This window comes from Ambystoma mexicanum, chromosome 6q, assembly GCF_040938575.1.
Source record: "Ambystoma mexicanum isolate Mex_15411 chromosome 6q, UKY_AmexF1_1, whole genome shotgun sequence".
In the NCBI taxonomy this organism is placed as follows: domain Eukaryota; kingdom Metazoa; phylum Chordata; class Amphibia; order Caudata; family Ambystomatidae; genus Ambystoma; species Ambystoma mexicanum.
In genome coordinates, this window is record NC_090937.1 from 1037929343 (window position 1) to 1037953436 (window position 24094).

The window sequence follows — 24094 nt, forward strand, 5'->3', positions numbered from 1 at the left end:
TGCCACTGGGTCCGGACTCCTCGGCGGAGAAGCTGGTGCCGTAGATTTCCCCGGGCCGGGTCCCGGTCAGCCCCGTTCCTGCTGACGCGCCCAGGCGCCCGCCTCACGCTCGTCTGGGGGGCTGAAGACCCGGCACCGTCCGGACACACCTCGCCAGGTCCACTCGACACGTAGTGCAGAGGGAGTACCCGGCGCTCCGCCCATCCCGTGGCGGATCCTGAAGTGCCAGACCTCTCCCTACGGCTCGAGGGGGGGGGCTATCCCTCCAATGCCCAGGCAGATGGCGGGCGACGAACAGTCCCGCCCGGGCTCCCTCCCCCAACTAGGCCGCCCAAAGCCACTGCACGAGTCTCCGCTCGCTCACGATCCCCGAACACCGGAGAGCAGCCGTAGGTGTCCTCGGATGTCCGCTGAGCAGAGGGGCAACAGCTCTTCCTTCACGCTCGCCCGACTGCTTGTAGTGGGGTGGTGGATCCGCTTAAGCCAGGAGGAGAGCATCGGAGCGCCGTCTGCACACGTCAAGCTGTGCCGGCGGCCATCGTGGAATCGCTCGTACGTTTTTTGATTATGCTGATTCGAAGTACTGCAAAGAAGAAAGAAAAAATATAGGTCTCTATTCGTATTTTGTTTTACTTTTCTATAAAATACTGTGCTTTTGACCCCAGATTTGACTGTACTCCATTTAATACAGATTGCTGTATTCTTCACCCATATAACTGAAAATACTTATTTTCTTGGTCTTTTATTTTACTGTGAATAAATACAATCTTGTTGTAGATGGGCTGCTGACCTCACAACATTTCCTCACATGTAATGTTTTCAAATGCTGTGGGCAGGATGCAATATACATTGAAAAATAAATGTGAATTTATTATTTGCATCCTTTACTTTTGTATAGATTTCTCTGCACAGCTAGGGGTAACGAAAGCGATATCACATCATTTATGACCCTCATGACATCAAAGGATGTGATATATCCTGGTGATACCACAGGAAATGGTGTTACATGACATTTCACTACAATGACGTGAAGTGACTGCACTGAAGTAAAAAAACAAAATACAAAGATTGTTAAAATAACCATTAGTAGAAACTTAAAAAGTAGTTTTAATTACCAACCATATAATAAAGTTGTGCTGTCACGTGTCAAGGTGCAGCTATGATAGCACAGGAATGATATGCCAGATACAGCCTCATGCATCTAAGTATTACATCAGATGCTAACTGAATCTTTACATACTTATACAATATGCCAGATAGACATCATATGGCCAGACAGGGCCTCCTATTGTCAGGCTTCAACTCATCCATACCACATAGGAACTTGGAGTCAGCAGTGCGTCACCTACCAAACATTCCCCTAGAGGTAACCAGGGGCGTCGGAAAGGCACGTGGGCTGGAACCATCAGGGCAGTTGCAGGTTTTTTTTTTCCTTTGAGCATGCCTATAGCTTGATGGTAAACCGTGTCTGGGTTATCTGCGTAGGGGAACCAGTGGTGCTGAAGATGGGAGCCAAAGTGGGATCAGTAACCGTTTTTCTGGAGCCCCGAACTCCAAGTACTCTGACACCACCTTAAATCATGGTCTTACCAAGTCTGATGTTCCTGCGAGCGACACCACTGGGGCCAGGCAGAACTGTAGACTGTGCGAAGGATGAGGTACAAAAAAACGAAAGCTTGGCTGGGAGTCGCAGCACACAGAGGTCATATTGTGCAGCATCAGCAGGTAATGAGTTTAAATCTTCAGGGGCAGGATGGTAGACTAAAACCTAATGCAAATGATATTGCTAATCCAAGGGCACTTTCAAAGGAAGGCTTTTATAGTCCTCTGTCCCCGCAGCTGGTATGGCACAGGATAACTTGCCACGTGCCGAAAGACTCAGAGTAATCTTCTGGTGCCCCAGGGAGCATCTTGGCTGTGCCAATCGAGTGTGGCTGTCAGGGCTTTGCCATTGACCAGGCCCTCAGAGCCCTCGGCGCCATTGTCGACGCCGAAGCTGTCAGTGCCCTTGACACCATCAGGGCCTACAAGTCTGAATTTGACGATGCCGGCCCCTAGAGCTGTAGATCCTAAGGAAAAGTCTTTGGCTAAGACTGTGAGGCCCCGTGTGGACTCCAGGTCTACTCCTGTGCCTAGGAGGGAGTTCTTTCACTCTCTAAAAGATATTTGAGGATGAGGAGAGGTCTGATGTGGAGTTGGGGCCTTTTGGTGCTCCTGGTGAAACTCCTGCAGCTCCTGACATGGTCTTTTCGGAGGACAGTCAGCTGGAAGAACTGAGGCAATCTTTACATGATGCCAGTGTCCTGGATACATCTCCTCTGATGGGGTTTGGCAAGCCTCAGCCTGGGGCTCATGCTGAATCCTCCTATAGGAGGTTGATGTCAAGGGTTACGGAGTACCTGGGCTGGTCCGCGCCTCAAGTTGAATTCGATCAGGATGACCTGCCTGACATTTTAGATCAGGGTTCGTCCACTGACCCAGTGTTGCCTTTTCACATGGCGTTACAGAAAAGCGTGGGTGCTGCTTGGAACACTCCAGACTCTCTTCCGGCGGTCAACAAATCGCTGACTAAGAAGTACCGCCCATCCAGTAGCAACCCCAGCTACCTATCCACACACTCCACTCCATAGAGTTTGGTGGTTCAGGCGGCTACGGCCACCTTGAGGCATGCGGCGTACCCTACCATCCCTCCAGATAGGGACGACAAGCGCTTTGATGGATGGGCACCCTTAAATCGGCCAACTCCACCTGTACCATGGCCAAATTTTCACATACTCTGTGGAATTGTCTATCTGACGGTTGAGCATATTCCCGAAGGGGAACAAAGGGATGGGTTCCTTGCTATTGTGCAGGATGGATAGTATGCCATGTGTGAATCCCTTCAGTCTGGGTTGGACATGGCAGATGGTGTCAGCCGGTCCATTGCTGCAAGCACCGTGATACGCAGGTTTGCGTGGTTGCGGAAGTCGGGCTTTGCACCGAACGTGCAGGCCCGTCTTCTCAACATGCCCTTTGACCGCTCATTTGTTTGGCAGCAAGGCTGACGAGAGCCTTGAGAGGTTGCAGACCTTCAAAGCAGCGGTTTCATCTTTGGGCGCAGCTGTGCATCAACCTCTGCCTTTTTGTCCTATGGGACAGCAGTGGAGGGGTTCCTTTCATTACTACTCCTTTTAGTAGAGCGAGGGGAGCGGGCAGTCAAAGGGAACACTGTGAAACTGCCTGTGGTGGAGGGGGGGAGAGGTACCAAAGCCACTCAGGCAGCTGCTTCTTTGCCTTCAGGCGCTGCAGCAGCCGCTCCAAAACAGCTATGAGGCCAGGTCCTATTGTCGCCGGTTGGGGGAAGACTGTCTCCACACCTTGAAGAGTGGCAAACCATTACTTGAGATGTGTGGGTTCTGGAAACAATAGCCCACGGCAACTGCCTACCCTTCCTAAATCGGCCTCACAAGTCACCAGGGAAACTCTCTTTGAAGATTCCAGATCCGCTCTTTGTGCAGGAAATCTTGGCCCTGCTGGAGAAAGGCGCTATAAAACTAGTGCCAGTGGCGCAGAGGAACAAGGGCTGGTATTCCCCATATTTATTTGATTCCCAAGAAATACGGAGGACTAAGACCCATCGTGGACTTGCGTTGCTTGAACAAGTTCCTCAGGAAGGACAAGTTCAAGATGGTCACTCTTTCTCAGGTCCTTCAGGCCCTTCGACTTCAGTATTGGTTGGTGTCATTGGACCTGCAGGATGCTTATTTTCATGTGCTGATCCATCCAAAGCAAAGAAAATACCTGAGGTTCGCCGTTGGCAGATCGCACTTTCAGTTTCAGGTCATGCCATTCGGGTTGACCTCAGCCCTGAGGGTATTCACCAAGCTCATGGTGGTGGCGGCAGCGTATCTCAGGAGAGGGGGGGTTCACGTCTACCTCTACCTGGACGACTGGCTGATCAGAGCGCGTTCTCCCGAACAAGCCTTGGATCATCTCAGTCTCACCTGCCACTCCCTTCACAAGCTGGGTTTCTCTGTCAATTTCAAGAAGTCGCGTATGACACCTTCCCCACAGCTCCAGCACATCGGGGCTGCGTCGGACACATCCTTGGGGAAGTGCTTGCCACCCAGGGTGAGGGCTCATCACATTGTCCAGATGCTCGACAAGTTTCAACATGCCCAGAGTCTCCCAACTTCCGAATTCTTAAGGTTGCTCGGCCTCATGGCATCCTGCATTTTTCTGGTGCCGGAGCCCAGACTGTGGATGAGATCCCTTCAATGGGCCCTCGGGGCGCAGTGGTCCCAATTCTCAGGCAAAATGTCGGATCTCCTTCAGATTCTGCTCAGGGTCTCACAGGATCTTCTGTGGTGGGCCAGCAGGGAATCTGATGAAGGGATAGCCGTTTTGGCAACCGTGGCCAGAGATGACGGTAGTGACTGATGTTTCCCTCACTGAATGGAGGGCTCACTCCAATGAGCTGACCGCCAGCGGTCATTGGTCTCTGTCAGAGTCCAGCATTCACATAAATCTTTTGGAGCTGAGAGCCATCAGGCTAGCCCTGAAGGCTTTTCTGCCGTTTGTGAGCAGGAGGAGTGTCCTGATTATGACAGACAACACAATGGCCATGCATTACCTCAACAAAAAGGGGGGTGTAGTGTTGCTCCCACTGTGCAGGGAGGTGATGCTGCTCTGGTTCTGGGCAATACAGCAGGGAATCTCACTCTCGGCAATTCATCTGGCCGGAGAGGAGAATGCAGCGGCGGTCACTCTGAGCAGGCAGAGTGGGAGTTGGCTCAGGAAGTCCTTCAGGAGATCTTCTCCCTTTTGGGGAACCCCTCAACTGGATCTGTTCGCGACCGGTGCAAGACATATTGCTCAAGGGAATTTTCTCCGAGAGGAGCCTTGGGCGATGCGTTCGTCATGGATTGGTCATTCCCACTTCTGTACAAGTTTCCTCCGGTCCCCGTCATTCCTCAAGTTCTAAGGAGGTTGCAGAGGTTCGGGTCCCACATGATCCTAATTGCTCCAGTGTTAGGGAGAATTCTCTTATAAGGCTAATTTCCCAAACCTAGTGAGTCCCCCAGCAGCTTTGCTGGATATTTGGGGTTTGTGTTTTTCTCCTGCTAAGAGTGAGACTCTCTTACTCCCACTCTTGGGTATGGTTTGAGGTATGTCTTTGACTTATGTGCTTATGGGCTATGGGGTTCCTTTTTACTCAATAGGGTATCATCTGTTTTTCTGTATGTGTGGTACACAGCATCATCCGTGCAGTACCACAGGTGTGTCACAGTGACCCCCAAACATAGACTCCATACCCTGGGACTGACTACTGTCTCCCAGGGCATGTAAAGTCACCATTGGCTTTACTAGTCCAAAATTGTGAACAGAACTAGTACAAACCATCATATTGTGGAAGTACTGGTGAGGGGTAATTCTATTGCCCCTGGGTCTGTTTTCGAGGGGGCACTGTCCCGTCCCCCCCGTCGAGTTTCTGGCTGGTGGCAGTGGTTACCACGCGAAATATTCCCCCGGAATATTCTCTATGGGATTTTCCCATTCATTTTAAACGCGCCACTTTTTGGTGCAATGTTAAAGATACCGCCGGTTTATTTATTTAATATTAAATCACCGGCTGGGTCTTTTTGCCAGAACTCAATTCTAAAATGGCGTTTGTGTCCGTCTCTGTAACTCTGACCAAGGTCGAGCCCTCTGTTCCACTATTTTGGCGGACTTCTCCACAGAAGCCCTCCAAGTGGTGTCACTCTGTCTGGGTTCCACAGAAAGGGTGGAGGGGGGAATCGGCACCCTGGACTGCGTTGCCTTAGCAACCAAAGTCGCACTGTACTCACCACTTAGCATGTGTGATTGACAGCTAGGCTGATGAATGGGGTTTTTTCTGCATAAAAGCAGGGCCTTTGGGACTGGCACTTCAGAAGTCGCCACAGGACCTAGGAATCCGAAGAGGGACGAAGCTGAGCCATCTGCAACAACGACACCACCGGTGAAGCCCTGCTGCTGCTACCTCACCACTTTCCCAACGACAAGAGAAGATCTTCTGCTGGACGAGTCTTCTTCTTCTGAGCTGGTGGGACCAACCAATTCACCCTTTTTCACCTTCCAAAGATGGCCCTTGGTCGAATCGCCCGTTCCAAGCACCCCGGCGGCCGGATAGCCAAGCTCACCCCGCGAATAAAAGGACCGTACCTTTTAATCGGAAACTCTGCGGCTGGTTTCATCCCTGTGCAGTGCAAAGACTCCACGTTTCCTCCTCGATGAGATCCTCTCTTCCCCTGGTCAGAACGATGAACTCCAACCACTGCCAGGAACAACTGCCCCCGCTGGAGCTTCCTTTCTCTTTAAGGTACTGTGTCCTGCCTGGTCTCCCTTTCTACAGATTGCTAAAGGTGACCCTTAAATCCTTGGCTTCTATACTGGGTTGGCTCCAGGCCTCTAACTATATCTTTTGAATTACCCCAACCTCTTTTGAACCCTCTGCAAACACTTTCAGTGCACTTTAAACCGTGTGATCCTGGGGACATTTCGCTTTGCTCCATTTAAAGTGGGCCTGGCCTATGAACTTTGGCTCTACCGTATAATCTGCCTTTCTCCCCTTGCTCTGAACTCTTAAAAGTGTTGGGAACTGTTTTATTTTATGCTCTGCCTTTTCTCTCCCTTTTAACCTAAATTATTGGAGTGCCATCTAGGTTAAGCGCTCACTTCTGTCATAACAAATAGTTGTGCTTTAACCCTGACTTGTCTGATAGTTATCAAGGGAGGTGTGTATACTTACCTGACTGTGTTTTAGATTACTTTTCATTGAGAGTGCTAGTGTATCATCTAAAGTGTGTTTTAAATAAATAACTATATGCTTTTTATACAAAGCTCTGGTCAGTGTTTGTTTGCTCTACTGTATTTTAGCCCTATTGTGTATACTCTGTATACTGCCCTACTCTTCTCTTGAGAGAAGTCTCACTGCTCAGCCACAGCTACCAGGTAAATTTGGGTGGTGTAGACTGCTACCAATTGGGTTTACCGCTGCTCCTGTAGTCTTAATCTTTTTGCAGTGTTCCCCAAAGGAACTGCACAGGATTCTGCCTAACATCCGGATTGGGCCAGGAGATAGTGGTACCCGGACCTTCTAGAAATGTCCATCTGTCTGCCACGCCGTCTTCCCCACAGAGAGGATCTTCGCTCACGCGAGGGGGGTCGGGTTCTCCATCCAGAGGTCAAGACTCTCAACATTCACGCTTGGTTTCTAAAAGGTTGAGATGTAAGGATTGGGACCTCCTCGATGACGTGATGGAGGTGTTGCTTTCGGCCAGGCGGCCGGTACCAAAATCCCTGTACTGTTGCCGTTGGCATAAGTTTTGCGACCGGTGCAGAGGACACAATGTCGATCCTTTTTCAGTGTTCCATTCTGATGGCTTTTTCTTTTTTGCTTTCTTTGGCCCACAAGGGTCTTCAAGTGGGTACCATTGAAGGTTACCTGGCAGCGCTGTCTATTTTCAAGCGCTTGTCTGAAAATGTTCTTATTTTAAGATTCCATTGATTACCCAGTTTCTAAAAGGGCTCACAAATGTGTTCCCGCCCTCCCCTTTTCAGGTGCCGGTTTGGGATCTGAATCTAGTATTGACATTCTTGATGGGTGCTCCGTTTGAACCTTTGCACTCTTGCCCTTTGAGACTGTTAACCTTCAAGACAATTTTCTTGATTGCAGTTACATCTGCTCCCAGAGTGAGCGAATTGCAGGCGCTCTTGTCTAAGTCTCCCTTTACTGTGTTCCACAGGGATAGGATTGTACTGAGGGTACGTCCTTCCTTTCTACCTAAGGTAGTGTCTGTGTTTCACTTGAGCCAGAAGGTGGTATTTCCTGCTTTCTATCCCCTTCCTCATCCTGGTAAGGTTGGACCCTAGGAGAGCTTTGAGCTTTTATATTTGTAGGATGTCCAAGGTCAGAGTGGACAACCAATTTTTGTGGGATACACTGGACACCGATTGGGCCAGGCTGTGACCAAACAGACCTTGTCCAGATGGATTATCCTCACCATTGCTGAATTTTACAGATTGGCTGGCAAGGACCCTCCTGAGAGTTTGCGAGCTCACTCCACCAGGGGCGTGGCTACATCCACAGCCCTACAACGGGGAGTTCCTGTCAGAAATATTTGTGATGCTGCAACGTGGTCTTCCATCCACACCTTTGTCAAACATTACTCCCTGGATACTTTCCATGGTCAAGATATGGCCTTTGGTAAAGCAGTTCTCTATTCTGCCATCTGATTGGGTATATCCAAATTCTTCTTCCTCCTCTGTTCACAGATACTGCTGTGGGAGTCGGTCAAAGATGTGGAATACGTTGGAGGACAAAATCCAGTCGAGGAACAAGTTACTTGCCAACTGGTAACCTTCTTTCGACTGGATGTTCCTCCAATGTATTCCACATCGCCCTCCCAGCCTACCCCTCTGAAGAATTTCCCGTGCTATTGCAGCTTACGTTCCCACAAGGCTATGTGCAGTCATGGAGGCTTGGTGTGCGGTTATGGCACACGTTATGGGGGGAAAAAACATGAACTGAGGCTACGGGTGCCGTGCATCCTACTTCTAACATCCGATGACATCACCCTCGACGGAGGCCTTCGAGGGACATCGACCTGACACCATCGACGCAGGACGCCGTCTGCCGAAAAATCTCCGAAGCAGTACAGCTGTGGACATTACATGTCAAAGATGTGGAATACGTTGGAGGAACATCCAGTCGAAAGAACGTTACCAGTTGGTAGGACAATATCATACGTGTAGGAAATCCATGAGGTTTTTAGGTTATTATGAACTGGTGGAAATAAATGCTGCCCCATGAATACATTTCCCAAAATCGGCCATGTATATATTGAATAATCCTATGGCCATTACACATCCCTGGTGTAACTCCTGTTTAGTGGGTATTTTTTGCAAATAATCCCCTTCTTTAGTCAGACTCATATGGTGGTGCTGGAGTGAAGATGAATCAGGATTTTTAACAGAACATTTGGCAAACCCCAGTCTCTTAACTTTACCCATAGGTGGCCCCCTATTTGTACAGTCAAATGCCAGCAATAAATCGATCATGGCTGAATATATACTTTGATCTTTGTGCCGCCAAGCCAGCTCCTTCACATGATTGATTACATAATCTGCTGCAATTGCGTCCACCCCCGTCCGAAAGCTCACTTGATTTGGGCATAAAATGTTGTTAGCCTTTTGCCAGATGCTTTTTTCATTAAGCAAAACTGAAGTAAATATTTTTGAGTAAACCTCCAATAGGGCTATCGGACGGTAGTTTATCTGGTCAATTCTATTGCCTTTTTTAAATATTGTCAATACATTCGACTGTTTCCAACTTTCCGGGTCTGTTCTGACCTCTTGGAACACAATTTCTCAGGGCCCTTACTATCTACAATGCTCTCTTCCTAAATACTTTCTTTCCAGAGCCCTCCGCTCGGCCTCCTCCAACTCTCTGTGGGTGAACCGTTTTTCCAAGCAGAGATTTAGGGGTAGATCCTTATCCACTACAGGTGCCTTCGTCTGGAACAGCCTACCTGCCTCTCTGTCTTGAGCTAGACCTCCTTAAGTTCTGGAAACTCCTCAAGACCTCCCTCTTCTCTCTCCCTTGCTAACCTCCTATCTCTTCTCTCCTGCTTTCCTCCTTCGTTCTCGTCCCCAACATGCTCAGTTTGCTGACTGGTTGCCTTGTGCTCCTCCAGAGCCTCACAGGTCCCAGGCCCCCCTGCCAGTCCTGCACTTGCCTCCAGGTCTGCACACTCTGCCTGCACTACTGCACTTCGAATACGTTCCATGAGACTGGCAACCACTCTGCACCTACCCCTGGCCCCTGATGGACTGGGCGCACTCTTCCCCTTCCCCCTCCCTCACACATACGGTCTGCGCACTTGCACGACTTTGAATTTACTAGGCTTAGTAGGTTTGTCTGTCTAGTCCTCTCCTGTCCCCTTCCCTAGCTTGGTTATGCCTGAAATACTCGTCCATAGGCGCAATGATGACCAACCTTTCTTGTCTTTGTATGTCCTCCTCCCTCTCCCTCGCCCCCCCTCTCTCCCCACTCTTTTCTCACGCACGAATATCCGTAGAAATGCCTCTGGGCTAGTATGCTAGTTATTGATGTTTATATTATTCAGAATCTTCCAGGCATAAGCATGACTACTATATCTCCCTGTTCCCTTCCCACCTTGAAGCACTTCACTTGTGTATAAGCTCTTTACAAATAAATAATTACAACACATCAAATAATGTACCACCCTACAACTTGGGGTCGTCTTTTAAAATCAAATTACAAAATTAGTTTTGTTTCAGTGCTGTCGATTTACTACTTTTAATTATAATCTCCTCAATAGAATACTGTTTTAGGTCTAGTTTGCACTTTGTATTTTCTATTTTTATTTCATTCTCACCTCTTTCATGATGGTCGGCATATAACTGTGTAAAGTGGTTTGCTCAAGTTGATTCACTAATTGGGTTCGCCAGGAGCTAATGGCTGGCAGTTAGTCATATTATTAATTAGTTTCTAATAGTTGACATCTGTTGTATACAATACAGCATATTTTCCCTATTTGCCTGATATTCAGCCGCACGTAAATTACTAATACTGTTCTTATAAGTTTGTTTTCCCTTCTTTACATTATTCTGAAGATCTTTCTTATCTGTAGTATTATTCTTTATCCATCTTAGGTTCTGCCTGTGTAATCTTTTTAGGGCTTCAATTATTTTATTGTGCACTTTTTTCTTTATTATTGGGATCTTTTTTCCTTCCCTCATCTGATTCAGGCAATTTTTTTTAATGAAGACTGGAAAAGCCCCTGGATAGCCATAGGATATCCTATTGCGTCTCAGCATTATATTTGCTGATTCATTTATATATTTATTAAAGACTATGATTTTTCTTGGCAGCCATTTCACTATATTTTTACCTTTAGAGACCTGCAAATAATGTTTTATTCCTTGCTTTATTCTCTGCACCGTTCCTGAAATGTATACATACGCATTGATGGTCACTTCGAAAGCCATCTTTTATCTCGTAATCTTCCATATTTAAAGGTTGAGTTTCCGAGGCTACAATGAAGTCAATACACGAGTACTGTCCTCCATTGTGCCAAGTAAACTCTTCCGTATTGGCTTTCAAATTACTGGGCTGTTATAAAGAACTTTGCCATTCCGCAAAGAATTATGCCCATTTCGAACCCTGTCTGAATTGGGTCTTTCTGGTGAAAAATAGCTTTGAGTGATGGACAGTAGTCTCCTGTTCGTGTGACCTGCAGTGTGCATTAAAGTCCCCAAATAGAACTGGCTCCCCAATGGCAGTCGTCCCCCTAAGCCTCTCCTCTGGCAGCCATTTTCAGATTTCTACTGCACGCTTCGTGTTGGCAGTCCTTGAGTTTTGCTCTGCAAGCTACTTCTACGTTTTTTCATGTATTTCATGGAAAAAGGTTCTATTTTTGTTCCAAAAGAGCCTGTGTGGTCTTCTCTCAATCTGCCGACAGCGGGGATCCGTTGTCGGTGAAATTCAGTGCCCCTCAAGAACAAAGATCGTCAGAAGTTTCCAGAAGGCCATCAGGCCTACTTTGCGCCTCCCGACCATGACGGAGGAGAAGAAGGAAGGAAAATCTCTCTTCAGGACTGGCACCAAGTGCAGGCTCCCAAATATGTTTGTGGAGGAAAAGCACCTACAATGTCTCTTCTGCCTGCATCGGGACCACAAGGAAGGCGATTGAGCGATATGCTGCCGATTCTCCAAGAAGACAACAAAGGACAGGCACAGTAGACTGGCAGCTTGGCTAAATGTCAAGGCCTCTGCCCCATACCCCGACCAGGGGCATGTCTCACCCAAGGCCGGTCGGTCTGAGGAGTAGGCTTCTATGTCCTGTGAGGGCACCTCATCTGCAAGGGGGCCCAAGATCAGGCCGAACACTGCAAGTCTGGGTCTACCAAGGTTGTTGCGGAAGCGGGTCCCACGGCAGACAGGGCACGATCCACGTTACCCTACGCCTACATTGCCAGCCGGCAATCAAGCTTCTCCTCGAAGAGAAAGTCGTCCAACGTGGCTAAGCTGCAGGAGAAGCCTGAGAAGTCATGGATGGAGGAGAAGGCAGAGCTGCCCAAGAAGGCCCAAGCGGCACAGGAAAAGTCTTTGTCGATGATAGAGCTGGTGGCGGCAGCTCTTTCGAAAGCCAAAGGGGCTGACCCGGAGAGAGTAGCCGCCACAGCGCTGAAGGTATCCCTCTGTCCGAGGCTAGAAGCCACCATGGTTACTTTGCAAGGTCTGCAAGCATGCTGGAGACGGGGACACCGCCTCAGAACCTGGTTCCAGACCCTCAGGGTGGACAGGGGGGGGGGGCAAGGAGGCCCCGGATCAGTCCCATGCCGCGACCCAAGCCATGGAGATTGTGTCCACGGGGGACGAGGATATGGCGTTCCTCCACACCGTTCACAAGGATGTGGAAGAGGACGACCGTGATGACGGAGCAGGGCCTAGTGTTCCAACCATGCTGGTTCTGCCGTGGGATGTGTCTCTGGACTTCCTATCAATATCAACCCACCACTCCTTGGTGTTGGAGATCCAGAAGAGGATGCCAGAAGGCCAAGTTCCAACAGTCTCCCAGGACCCCAACCAACCACTGACCAAGAAAAGAAAGCGTCATCCGATGCCCACGTTTCAACCTCCACAACGTGTTGAGTCCCATCTCCCCCAACATACCCAGACATGGGGACGGATACGGATATGACCACAGCGACGATAGCATTGGAGTGGGCAGTGGGTCCCCGCAGCCTAGGGCGTCCCCACCAGACGAGGTGGGATTGTTCCACTCTAAGATCGCCAAAGCCGCCAAGCTGTTCCAGCTCGTGCCTGAAGAAACCAGGAAGGAGGGTTTCCTGTACCAGAGGCGTGAGGTCAAGAGGAAGACCATCATGGGGGTACCTCTTCTGGACAACTTGTGGAAGGAGGGCCTACCCCTCTTGAAGAACCCTTGCAGGACTCCAGCCAAGCAGGATAGGCTGGAGAAGAAGTACCGGGTATCGGAATCTGCACCCAAATGCCTGAGGTTGCAACCATCGCCAGATTCGGTGGTTTTGGTGACCACAAGGAAGTGGTAATCTAACCAGTCATCGTCGTCCTCAGTCCCTCCAGACAGTGTGGGGAAGACTTTAGAAGCCATGTGAAGGAAGGTGATTTACACTGCATCGTCACCATCAAGGGGGCCAATGCACTGGCGATCCTAACCAGATACGACCGGGAGCTGTGGTACAAGTTGGGCCCGATTCTGGAGTCCCTCTCCCACGACAAGAGGATGGATGCGAACGCCCTCTTCCAGGAGGGTGAAGTGGCGTCGGATCACGGCATCACAGTGCCGCTGGATGTTGGGGACACTGGGTTCTGGCAGATGGGGAACAGTGTCTGCCTTTGTCGCCCAGGCTGGATGAAGGCCATGAATTCCGCCAGAAGGTCTAAACGTAGTTACTGGACATACCTTTCGATGGAGACAACCTTTTTGGGAAGGTCGACGAGTCCCTGCAGGCCATCAAGGCAGATACGGAGACGGCCCGTGCCCTGGGCACCCTCCAACAGCACCGCTCTTACTTTCGTTCCTCCAGAGGAAAGTTGGGCAGATCGTCTAAAGGTTTCTCCTCCTCGTACCATCAGCCTTCCAGATCCACAACTCAGGAAGCCTATATAAGGGTCGTTCTCAGGCCTATGGTAGGAGAGGACAGCGTTGCCACCTGCAGGGCAGAAAGCCGACGCGGAAGCAAGCCTGAATCGGCCAAGATGTCGGACCCCTGCCCGTGTATCCCGGTGGGAGGCCGTCTGACGAGGTTTGTCAGCGAGTGGGAAAAGATCACCATGATCGATGTGTGATGGACGCTCTCACCCAAGGACATACCCTGGAATTTCAGCACAGGTGTCTGCAGATCCCTCCTGTGGCCTGTCGGGAGCAACACTCTTGGCTGAGGTATGGGCCATGCTACAAATAGGGGTGATAGAGCTGGTCCCCCGGCGACTCCGTCGCTCCAGAGTCTACTCCAGATACTTCTTGGTATGAAAGAAGACAGGGGGCTAGAGGCCCATTTTAGACCTGCAACGTCTGAACGAGTACCTCGAGTCTCAAGTCTCAGAAATTCAGGATGGCCACGTTGCAGCACGTGCTCGGCCAACTGGAAAGAGGGGATTTCTTGATGTCGCTGGGCCTGGAAGACGCCTGCTTCCATGTACCTATTCACAGGAAGCACTGAACATTTCTGCACTACCAGTTCAAGGCCATACCCTTTGGCTTGAAGTCAGCCCCCAGAGTGTCACGAAGTGCCTGGGACCAGTGGCGGCCCATCTGCATCTACGGCAGATACACGTGCACCCTTACCTCATTTATCTATACCTTTACTGGTTTATCCAGGCCCAATCGCGAGAGTTGGTCATCAGACACATGGAAGTGGCCATCAAGCTGCGGACTGATCTAGGATTCTCCAGCAATTATTCAGTCCTGCTTGACGCCATTGCAGAACGTGCTGTTCCTGGGAGCCAGACTCGGTACAGTGTCCTGCCTGGCATCACCCTCGGAGGAGAGGGTAGCAGCCATTCAGGGGAAGGTGCAGCGGCTGTTGTCGATGAAGACTGCCACGGTGCAGACCATTAAATTGTTGCTCAGCATGATGTCCTGCATCTACCTCATCCGGGTCTGCAAGTTACATATGCAACAACTTCAGAAATTCCTGGATGCTCGCTGGGTACAAGTGCCTGGAAACTTCACGGACAAGATCTCTCTGGACAAAGAGTTCCATCGGGGGATTACGTGGTGGGGGTCTGCTCCAACATCCCCCGGGGCATGGGGTTTCAGACCCCTCCATTCCAGGAGACGGTCATGACGGACACATCCCTGGAAGGTTGGGGAGCCAACACCAGACATCTGCATGCCAGAGGCCTCTGGCTACTGGAGGAGAAGCATCTCAATATCAACATCCTGGAGATACGGGCAGTGTTCTGGGCTCTCAAGTCGTTCCTTCCGTCTCTGAAGGGCAGGGTGGTGAGGATCGTCACAGGCAATACCACCACAATGCTTTACATCTGGAAACAATGGGGCAATCGACCCCAGGCGCGCTCGAGAGAGACGCAGGAATTGTGGTGCTAAACCGTCGGACAAGACATGTTCCTCGTCCCCCTTCACCTAGCGGAGTCAAGAACACCATCACGAACTCCTTCAGCAGGATCACGACCCAGGATCACTCAACCTTGTCCAAGGCTTCCATCTCAAGATGGCTCTACGACTGCATCATGCACTGTCATCGGTTGGCTAACCGACTGCTCCCCCGCTGTCCGAGAGCCCGCTCCACCAGAGCAATCGCTGTGACGACGGTGTTCCTGGCTGGTGTGCCCCTGCTGGACATCTGCAGGGCTGCTACATGGAGGTCCACGCACACCTTCACGAGGTTCTACTGTGTCGACAAATATTCCAGGGAGGAGTACAGTCGGCCAACCAGTTCTATGCAACCTGTTTGCCTGTGGTCTGTTCCAGAGGTAAGAGTGAATTGCTTCTGTTGATCCTAGCCACCTCATGTGGTTGTGTAATGTTGTACTGCTGTGTATTCATTATACATAAGCATGTGGATCCATGCCAGACCCCGTGCTGCAGAAGGAACAAGTTACTTACCTGTAACTATTGTTCTCTAGCATGGATCTGGCATCGATTCACATGCGAACCCTCCCTCCATCCCCTCGGTGGCTCTTCTTGGTCATACTGCCACTTTACGTGCTTACCAAATCTGAAGATGGCTGCCAGAGGAGGGCTTTAGGGAGCCTGTCATTGGCTGGTGGTGACCCAGAGCACAGTTATTGGTTTATGGGAGAAATACAGTTTATAAGTGAAAGTTAAACTATTTTTATTTGTACCGAGGATTCCGAGCCTGACATGGGGGAATATTCATGAGCATGTGAATCCATGCCAGACCCATGCTGGAGAACTATAGTTACAGGTAAATAACTTGTTCCTTATGCACTTTCAAAGTACTCTATAAAACTGAGACGTCAGGCATGGTGGGTATCTTTCCTGCCAGGCTCTGCTCTCCGCGTAATTTCTATGGCTTGCATGCTCTGCTGGTGCTAGTCTGGCTTTGTTCTGTACTGCAGCACTATCTATCTTCCGTCTGCCCTATGACGCATTTCTTGCAGATTCTATGTAGGCAACACCTGCTGTCGAAGGCTGAAGGACAGCCTTGTCTGCATTGGAAGGAATAATTCCTCAGGTCAAGCAATGCAGGCAGCAGGCCTCCAGCAAGTGTGGAGTTAGGACAGCGAGTAATGCATAGATTATAGCACAGTTTGCAACTTGATGGAACACCGCTTCTGCCCAGCTGTCAAACCTCAAAACTGCCTATCAAGTCGTGGTTTCTACTGAATGGCACGGCTGGTTGGCATCACCAGGTGAACGTCCATTTGGATCCAGAAAGTGGCGGTACACTGTGGTAGGTACATAAACCTCTCTCCAACTCTGAATGGTTTTTTTCCACGAAATGAAATACGGTCTGCGATTTAATTTGCCGGCATGTTACATTCTCCGACGTCAGGATTGTAATTGTAAACATGTGCTATGAAGACAAACTGCAGAGAAACGATGGAGGGCAGCTTTTCAGTCCGCTTCTGTTTCATGTAAAGCAACCCTGCAGTGGCAGTAGGCTGAAGTGGAAATGACTGCGCTTTCTGTATACAGTGTGGGTGGACCATTACGGATTGCACACGTTCATAGCTCAATGCCTACCTCATTACTAAGGAGATGTCGGCACAAAAAAACACGCCTGCCCACGGGAAGAACGTAGGAGTACAAAATTAGAATATAGCGGGATTACGTTTCCAAGCACAACAGGGAATTAAATTCGAATGGCTTGGGGTGATGGCCCTGGGTCCTCGAGTGTGGAAGCGGCGTCCTTTATTAGTAAGCCATTTTTCTGAAGTGCATTTCGATGATCCTGGGTCCCCATTGGAAGATATATTCAGCGCAGAATAACACCTCCCCGCCTCCCCCATGAAATCCCCTGTGGATCCCACATAACAAATTAAGCGTGCGCTCGGTGTGATGCAAGCGGGCGCTGCTCTGAGTCACCGCGCAGGAAGGCTGCTTCATTCTGAGGGGAGCTTTGTTTTGGCCACATCTGGCGGGGAAGTGCAGCCGCAAGCTCTGCCCAGCGCACCGCTGCTTCCTCTGGCGTGGGGTGGCTGTTTCTGGGCTTCAGTCCTTAGCAACGCCCGGCGGAATGAGCCGCTTTCCAGCCTTTTCCCCTGTCTCGGCTATTGCTTCACCCTGTGCCCCGGCGAGCTAAAAATATGCTTTGCTACAGTCCGTAAAGGACCATTCCAGCTTGAAATCCCGCTTTCCCTGTGCTCAGAAGACATGTTATGGTCCCCAAATTTCTCTTTATCCAACATGCGTATCCGACTGACCTCAAACGGACTGCTCCGCAACCTTCGCTTCTCGTCCGGATACAGGAAGAGCGCCGTCGTCTTTCACGCAGGTTGGTGCTATGTGCTGCGCAGACATCTTGTGTCGTGCTCCAGCAGGGGATTAACGTGGGTCATCATTCTGCCGAAGAGTGCGGCATTCATTTGGTGAAAGAAAAACATCATCCCATGGAATGTCAGAGCGTTTAGTGTGTATTGATTTGAGAGAAGGCTGCGTGTTTCTTACTCCGGACTACGTCTTGTGTTGTGCATATTTTGGTCCCCACTGGCAGAATTGCATCCTGTTTATATTTGTCTCTGTGTGGAATGCGGAATGGTGGCTGGATGCTATCCTTGGACTCGCTAGCCAGGCTGTAAAACTGATTTGCCGACGTGCTCTACTGGAAGTCATTTTAGGAACATGCTCTAATGCATTTTTTCCAGATACCTCAGTCGATAAGTCTCCGACCATCGTGAGATGCCACCGGAATTGTGCCCGCTTTTTACATCTTGGTTATTTGATGTTTTATTAATATAACCGCAGATTTATTCCAGTCTGAATTTGCTGCTCGGGTTTGCATAGCTGGCAGGGTCTTGGTATATGTGTTTTATGAATAGCGTAAATCGATGGCCCAGGATATTGTTTTCTCTGAATGCAGGACAGGATTCCTTACTTGGTGCAAATATAGATTTATGTGGATACTTTGCTTTTCCTGTGCCTAGATACAGAACATGGCTTATATGATTGACTAATTCAATGATTAGTAAATACAAAATTAAATTATCACTCTTATTTTAGAAATGCTGCACAGATGTATTTTGGATTAGCAGTGACACCAGGTGCGTGTTGTCCTGCAGGCGGGGCCAGTATTGGATGCATGGCTGTGTCCCTCTTCATCAAAGAGCCTGCTGTGATGTCTGCACCTACTTTATTTCAGATTACCCTAATGGAACAAGTAGCATGGTACATGGGTGAATATCCCAACATGACGCTCTTATGAGCAAGAGCCCGAATTGGAATCGTCCTACTTCTGAAAGGACCTCACAAGCAGTGTGTTGCACTATTAGCCGCCCTGTTCCCTTACATCCCTTTTCTGGGTTCAGCATTGCCGTTATGAGTAGGAATGGGTGACATTTACTCTGGGTAAGTAGAAGGGATGGCTCTTTTTCTAAACACTCTTATCTACTGAAATCTCTCCCATCTGCATGAGAAATCCTTCTGCGTGTGAATCCGATCTCGTACTGTTGACATTTTGGCTGATCAGGAGGGTGAAATGGCCTGAATATGCAAGATTAATTGACATTCAGCCATCCAGGACGTGTGGGACTTTCTGGACTCAGAAATATTCCTCTGTGGATGGGACTTCGGCTTTCAATTCTTCAGATTGGGCGAGCAAAGTTTTATGCCCCAAAGTCCATACCACAGCCATCAGATTTCACCAATTCCACCATACATGTTACAATGGGCACCAGTTTCTCATCTCTGCATTTCAAAATACCAACAATATTTAATTTAGTTAATGCTAGGGGTTAGATCCTCTGAATAGCCTTTGTACCTTTCTAGTAAAATAGAGTTTGGCTCTTGAGTAAGTGACTTTGGGCCGCTGGTTATTCTTATATAAAACCATTAACTTTATTGAATTTGCATTCACCCATTGTGCTTGTATTGCCAAATTGGGCGTAAGAGGGGCCTTGTAATTTTTTTGTCACCGGGCTGCTACCACAAGCCAAAACGATCCATACCTGTATTTCATTTCTCTGTAACCGGTTGACTGCTGATCATTTTCTTTCCCGTGGATTTCTGTTGCAACTACCAATGGCAGTGCTATGACCATGTGGGTATTGTCACTTTCTTAGACACCTACATTGATGTGCATGGTTGTCTACAGAGTCATTAAGATTATTTAATTGGTTGTAGTAGAGTGAGTGGAACATTACTGGTTAGTATGATGTGTTGAGGCTGCCCAATAAGGTGGGAATTATTTATTTGTATTTTTTGGTTGTTTATTGAATGATGGTCCTGCTGTGTCTAGTCGTCTGGCATGAGGGGCAAACAAGAGGTACCTGCAGCAGGATGGTTGAGGAATGCACATCGCATCAAAGGTTTATTACTTTGTAGAGGAGATTACTGTTGGGTGATGCCAATTTGATGGATGCTATAGCACCACAGAAGACACCTTTGTGGTGGTTGCACGTGCATTTGAAGTGCATTTGGGAGAGGGTAGGCATAAAGTAACATTGGTATGACATGGTTGTGATGTGAGCCCAATGTCTAAGGCTGACTGCTGTGGGGTAGAATATAGCCCTTGAATGACAGAAATAAAGAGGCCGGAGTGATCTGAAGGAAACAGGCTAAGGTGGAGTCCCATTGAAGTCCAAAGCCAGCACTGAAATGGTGATGTCGGACACGAGGCCTTATGGACTAAAAACAGGCCTAAATCTCAAATGAGGGGATGTGTGCTTGGAAGTCCAAAAGTCCAAAGATAGTCGCGATGCATTTTAGCAAGGAAATAGAAAGACATGTGGCTGAAAATGCTGTTTTACTAAATCCATGGAAAGCTCACTTTCTGCTTGGAGACAGATAGCAGCGTGTACATTATCTTCAATGTAATACCAGATTTGGATCCCGAAATCTCAAGCGAAACCAAGCTTATTGCATTCATAAGAAATTAAAGAACTTCCGTTTTCCTCATCCCAAATGACAGTAATGCAAAGAGAAGTGCCCACTTGGTTTCAAGGTGACCATGGTTTTCTCACATAACTACGCTGTGTATGCACAATCCAAAAGTGATACTCGTCTTTGCAAATGTGAGATTAAATAAATACATTACACTTGGATATAAGGCCTGGATGCCTTATAAAATGTTTCATGTAAAATGCATTGTGTGTGAGTTAAAAGCCATTTCTCGCAGAATTGTACATGCAGCTGGGCATTTCTACTGAAATGAAACTTTAACCTCAAAGACCTTTCCTCTGCTTGTCCTGTAGAGGGAGGTCTGGTTGTCAACAATCAATCAGGTCCATTGCTTAAAAATACAAATAAATACACTGCCATTGATGGAAATCACGGTGGACGGTGGAAATAGATAAAGCCCTGCCTGTTTTTTCAGCAGACGTGACCTTGAGGTCACAACTCCCAGAAAATGCGAATTAAAGCTATAGCCAGGACCATTGGGAGGTCAAGAAGGGATAGGCTAAGATAAACATGAGCCAGCATCTGTCTGGTCACATGTTTAAAGGTAAATGAAACTTAGGGAAAAAAGTGGGGCTAGAGTGAATGAGGCATGTGAGGCTGGGGTGTGATTAACAGAAAAATACATTTTATTGCAAAGGGCAGCGCATATGCCACAACACACATTCCAGATTTGTATTAAAGGTGACAGTATTCCCCTTCAAACCATGCCAAATAAATTGTTGTGTGATAAACATAACAGAAGTTAAGAAAATTTGATTTGGGCCTTCCCATGATTCAGAGAGATTTGAAAGTTGGTGTGACGGTAAAGGACAAAATTAACATGGGAACTATGAAGTGTCATATTTTTCACTGATGCAGCTCCTGAGTAAACTAAGAACTGCATCTCTGCATAGGAAGGGCGTGCCAACGGGCGTCCGATTAGCATCATCTGATTTGCCTTAAAATGTAGTTCTTAACTAGATATATCCATACATGTAAAGATTTGAAAAATTAGGGTACTTGCCATGTTGATAGATTTTCAGAGTTTAAACATGCCAAACCCACATGTAAGTTTGGGATGACAAAACTTGCTCCTCCCCCAGCTTTCCTAACTCGCACCCCCCAACTCCCTGTGCTATTAACACACAGGAGGGAGGTGGGTGGAGAGAATCAACCAATCCCTTCCACGGGAATCATGACAAATTTGTGATGTCCTTTGCCCTGTAAGTAGATTCATTTACATCAGAACTGGGCCTTTTCACTTCATCCCCAGAGGTAACCTGCTGCTGAACTCTTGCGAGAAACACCCAAGCAGAGAGGCCCCAAATCTTGCATTGGAGACAGGGACCAGGAGACATAGAAGCTGATTGGGACCCCTTGGAGGAGCCATAGGGGACTATCCTTGACTGACACCCTCGCTGTCCCAGAGGTGCCCTGCTGTTCCCTGATGCCCACTACAAGGCCTCTCCTGTAAGTTAAACTATCCCAAAGCCATAGACTGTGTAGGCCCTGCATTTCTCAAGTATTGTTCTAGTTATTTCCCCATAGCAAAATACCCTGTTTGTGTAGATCCTTAGCATATTTAAAGTAAATCAGCTAATTCCACTGTATGATATGATATGGCATTTATAACGCACCTATACACAAGTGTTTCAAGGCGCAACGAGGCAAGGGAGGGCAAACAGAAGGATGACAGACAGCGATCTTACTAGGCCAGGTGTCATTCAGACCGTGCAAGTGCAAGGGAAGGGGGAAAAGGAAGGTGTGGGGGCTGGGTGGAGAGGGGAAAGTGCAGTACATGCGAAATAAATTAACTTAAGATAAATAAAAAGAGCGGCCAGCTGGTGGCAAGTGCAGGGTGAGTGCAGGCATAAGTGCTGGTGGGGGGACTGTAGGGATATAGAAAACAGTCCCCAGGTGCAGGGGTTGCCAGGGAGGCAGTGCAGGCGTGCAACTGGCAGGGCTTAGCCTGAGATCAGATGGGTGGCCAGGTAACCAGTGCAGTATCGGCCAGGAATATATAGAAATCATAGGTTGTTTTGTTAGCATTCAAAACTAACAAGCTCCTCCCAGTGTGTTTCGAGCCGTTATAGACATAAAGATTTGATTTGTAAGAAAACCCGACTTCGGTACAGAAAGGGGGGGGGGTCCTGAATCCAAAAGAATGAATCCCCAAAACCCTGTTTCCAAGTGTGATTGCAGGGTGCCAAACAAAATTCCCCATTGATCCCCTTCATTTAAAAAAAAATCATAAGTGTGAAGCCTTGTACTTCCTTTGCATGTGTGTTGGAAAAACAACCCAAACCACAAAGCCCTGCCTGTTCTTTTTAGGTGTGGCTTTCCCATTGCTTTTCTTTCCCTCATATTGTATCTGCAGTAATAAGTGCAAAGAAATTTTCCCCTTAAATCCCTTTTTCCAAAGAGTGCATTTTTCTACCAGAACCAAAAAACGATGTTCCCATTGTGTTCCCACTGACCTTCAATTCAGAGGGGTCAAATCTAATTGATGTTCGTAGAGTGGGGGTTGCTGGGAGAAAAAGTATTATAACCAAATCAGCAATCACTGTGTGCCTTGAATTGTCCTTTTTCTGTATTGGTGAGTGATTTGAAAAGAAAGCTGCAGGAAATTGTGACTGCATATCTTAGTATTATCTCTGTGTGGGGGCCATTACTGAAGTCATTTTTGTTCTTGTGTTGCCACAGCTTTGGTGGCTGGTGTTTGTTTGTCAAATTTGGTTTAAATAAATGAATAAATATTTATTCTTACTACACACCGGCCAGGTTACTAGATCATTGTGGCACCGGGTATTTGTTGGGGGTGGGCGCGAGACAGGTTGGAGGCTTTACCAAACTGAATCATAATAGCGATTTGTTGAGCGCAACCTTGATTGGGGGGAAAGGAACTCCCTGAGTTGAGTGTGACCACATAATAAACCGCAACACTGTAAGCTTAACAGTGAGTTGAAGCAGTTGGCTGGAGGGATGAGTGAAGAGTGGCTTCCTTGACATGGTCAATAATTTGTGGATAGCGTGAGTGACTCAAAAGCTTGAATTTGCTCACTGATTTCACCATGCTGAGGCCAGAGATGTCTTTGTAATATTCAAAATGAAAGAAAGTTGGAAGTAGAAAACCAGTTTCCAATCCCATGGGGATGTAGGCAAATTTCTAGAGTTTGAGGGAGATGGGATCTTCTGTTCGTGACCTTGAGGCTATAAGCAGGAGCTGTTTTTGTCACTTAGGTGGCTGGCATCCATTGTTGACTGGTGTTTAGACTGGTGGGTAGACTATGCACATCATTCTGGTCTTTTGATCTGTAGAAAAAAATGTTTTGTCTGCATGCTTGCTGACTGAGACACACTGGCTTTATGATCAAGGCAACGAGTGCCGGTTACTTGTCAAAGAGAAGAGGTTAAATGACAGATCAGTTGGTAACCTCTTATGTCAGGGGGTCTATTTGGATTAATTAGGGCATTGAGCCAAATTATAACTTAGTGCTTGAAAATGTGTTCCCTGTTTAGTGCTTTCCTAGTGAGGGATATGTTTTTTCATTCTCTGGATCTCTATGGTTGGACCAGTAGTACAGAGGCATACAAGTGCCATTTTGCCTTTATTGCTGAGTTATAAAACGTCATCAGCAACATCCAGGGGTGTGTCTTTCAGTGCTGAGAAATTAGGTTTTCCATTGTATATAATGTGTTGGAGTTAAAGTTTGATTTTTGCTAGTGCGCTGTTTTTGTTTTTTATGGGTAGTGGATTTCATTGCTTTGTAGACTGAGTGTGAATGTCAAAAGGTAGTGTCTTGGCACTGGTCTCCTCCACCAGTCCCAGGGGTGGGGGGTGTAAGAATCCCTGAAAACGTTCTGGTTGTTGTCTAGTGGGATTAAGGGGGTTGAGTATGGAGTGGTGTGAAATGCTGATCAGGGAGACACACTCACACTCTCACACTCCCCTGCTTAGTTGTGGAACGCAAGCATTT

General features: G+C 48.1%; 1 protein-coding gene across 4 annotated transcripts in view; it reads left to right on the forward strand.

Annotated features, from left to right (window-relative positions):
• The window catches only part of MTUS1 (microtubule associated scaffold protein 1), a 1716559-nt gene that overhangs the window by 1153149 nt on the left and 539316 nt on the right, over positions 1-24094 (forward strand). Inside the window, exon 1 of one of the 4 annotated variants that reach the window (XM_069631571.1) lies at positions 16847-17517. The exons of the other annotated variants lie outside the window; for them this stretch is intronic. Within the exon in view, the coding sequence (XP_069487672.1) occupies positions 17082-17517 (436 nt within the window). The 5' untranslated portion in view covers positions 16847-17081. Of the gene's footprint in view, positions 1-16846; positions 17518-24094 lie in introns of those variants that run through there. 4 annotated transcript variants of the gene reach the window in all.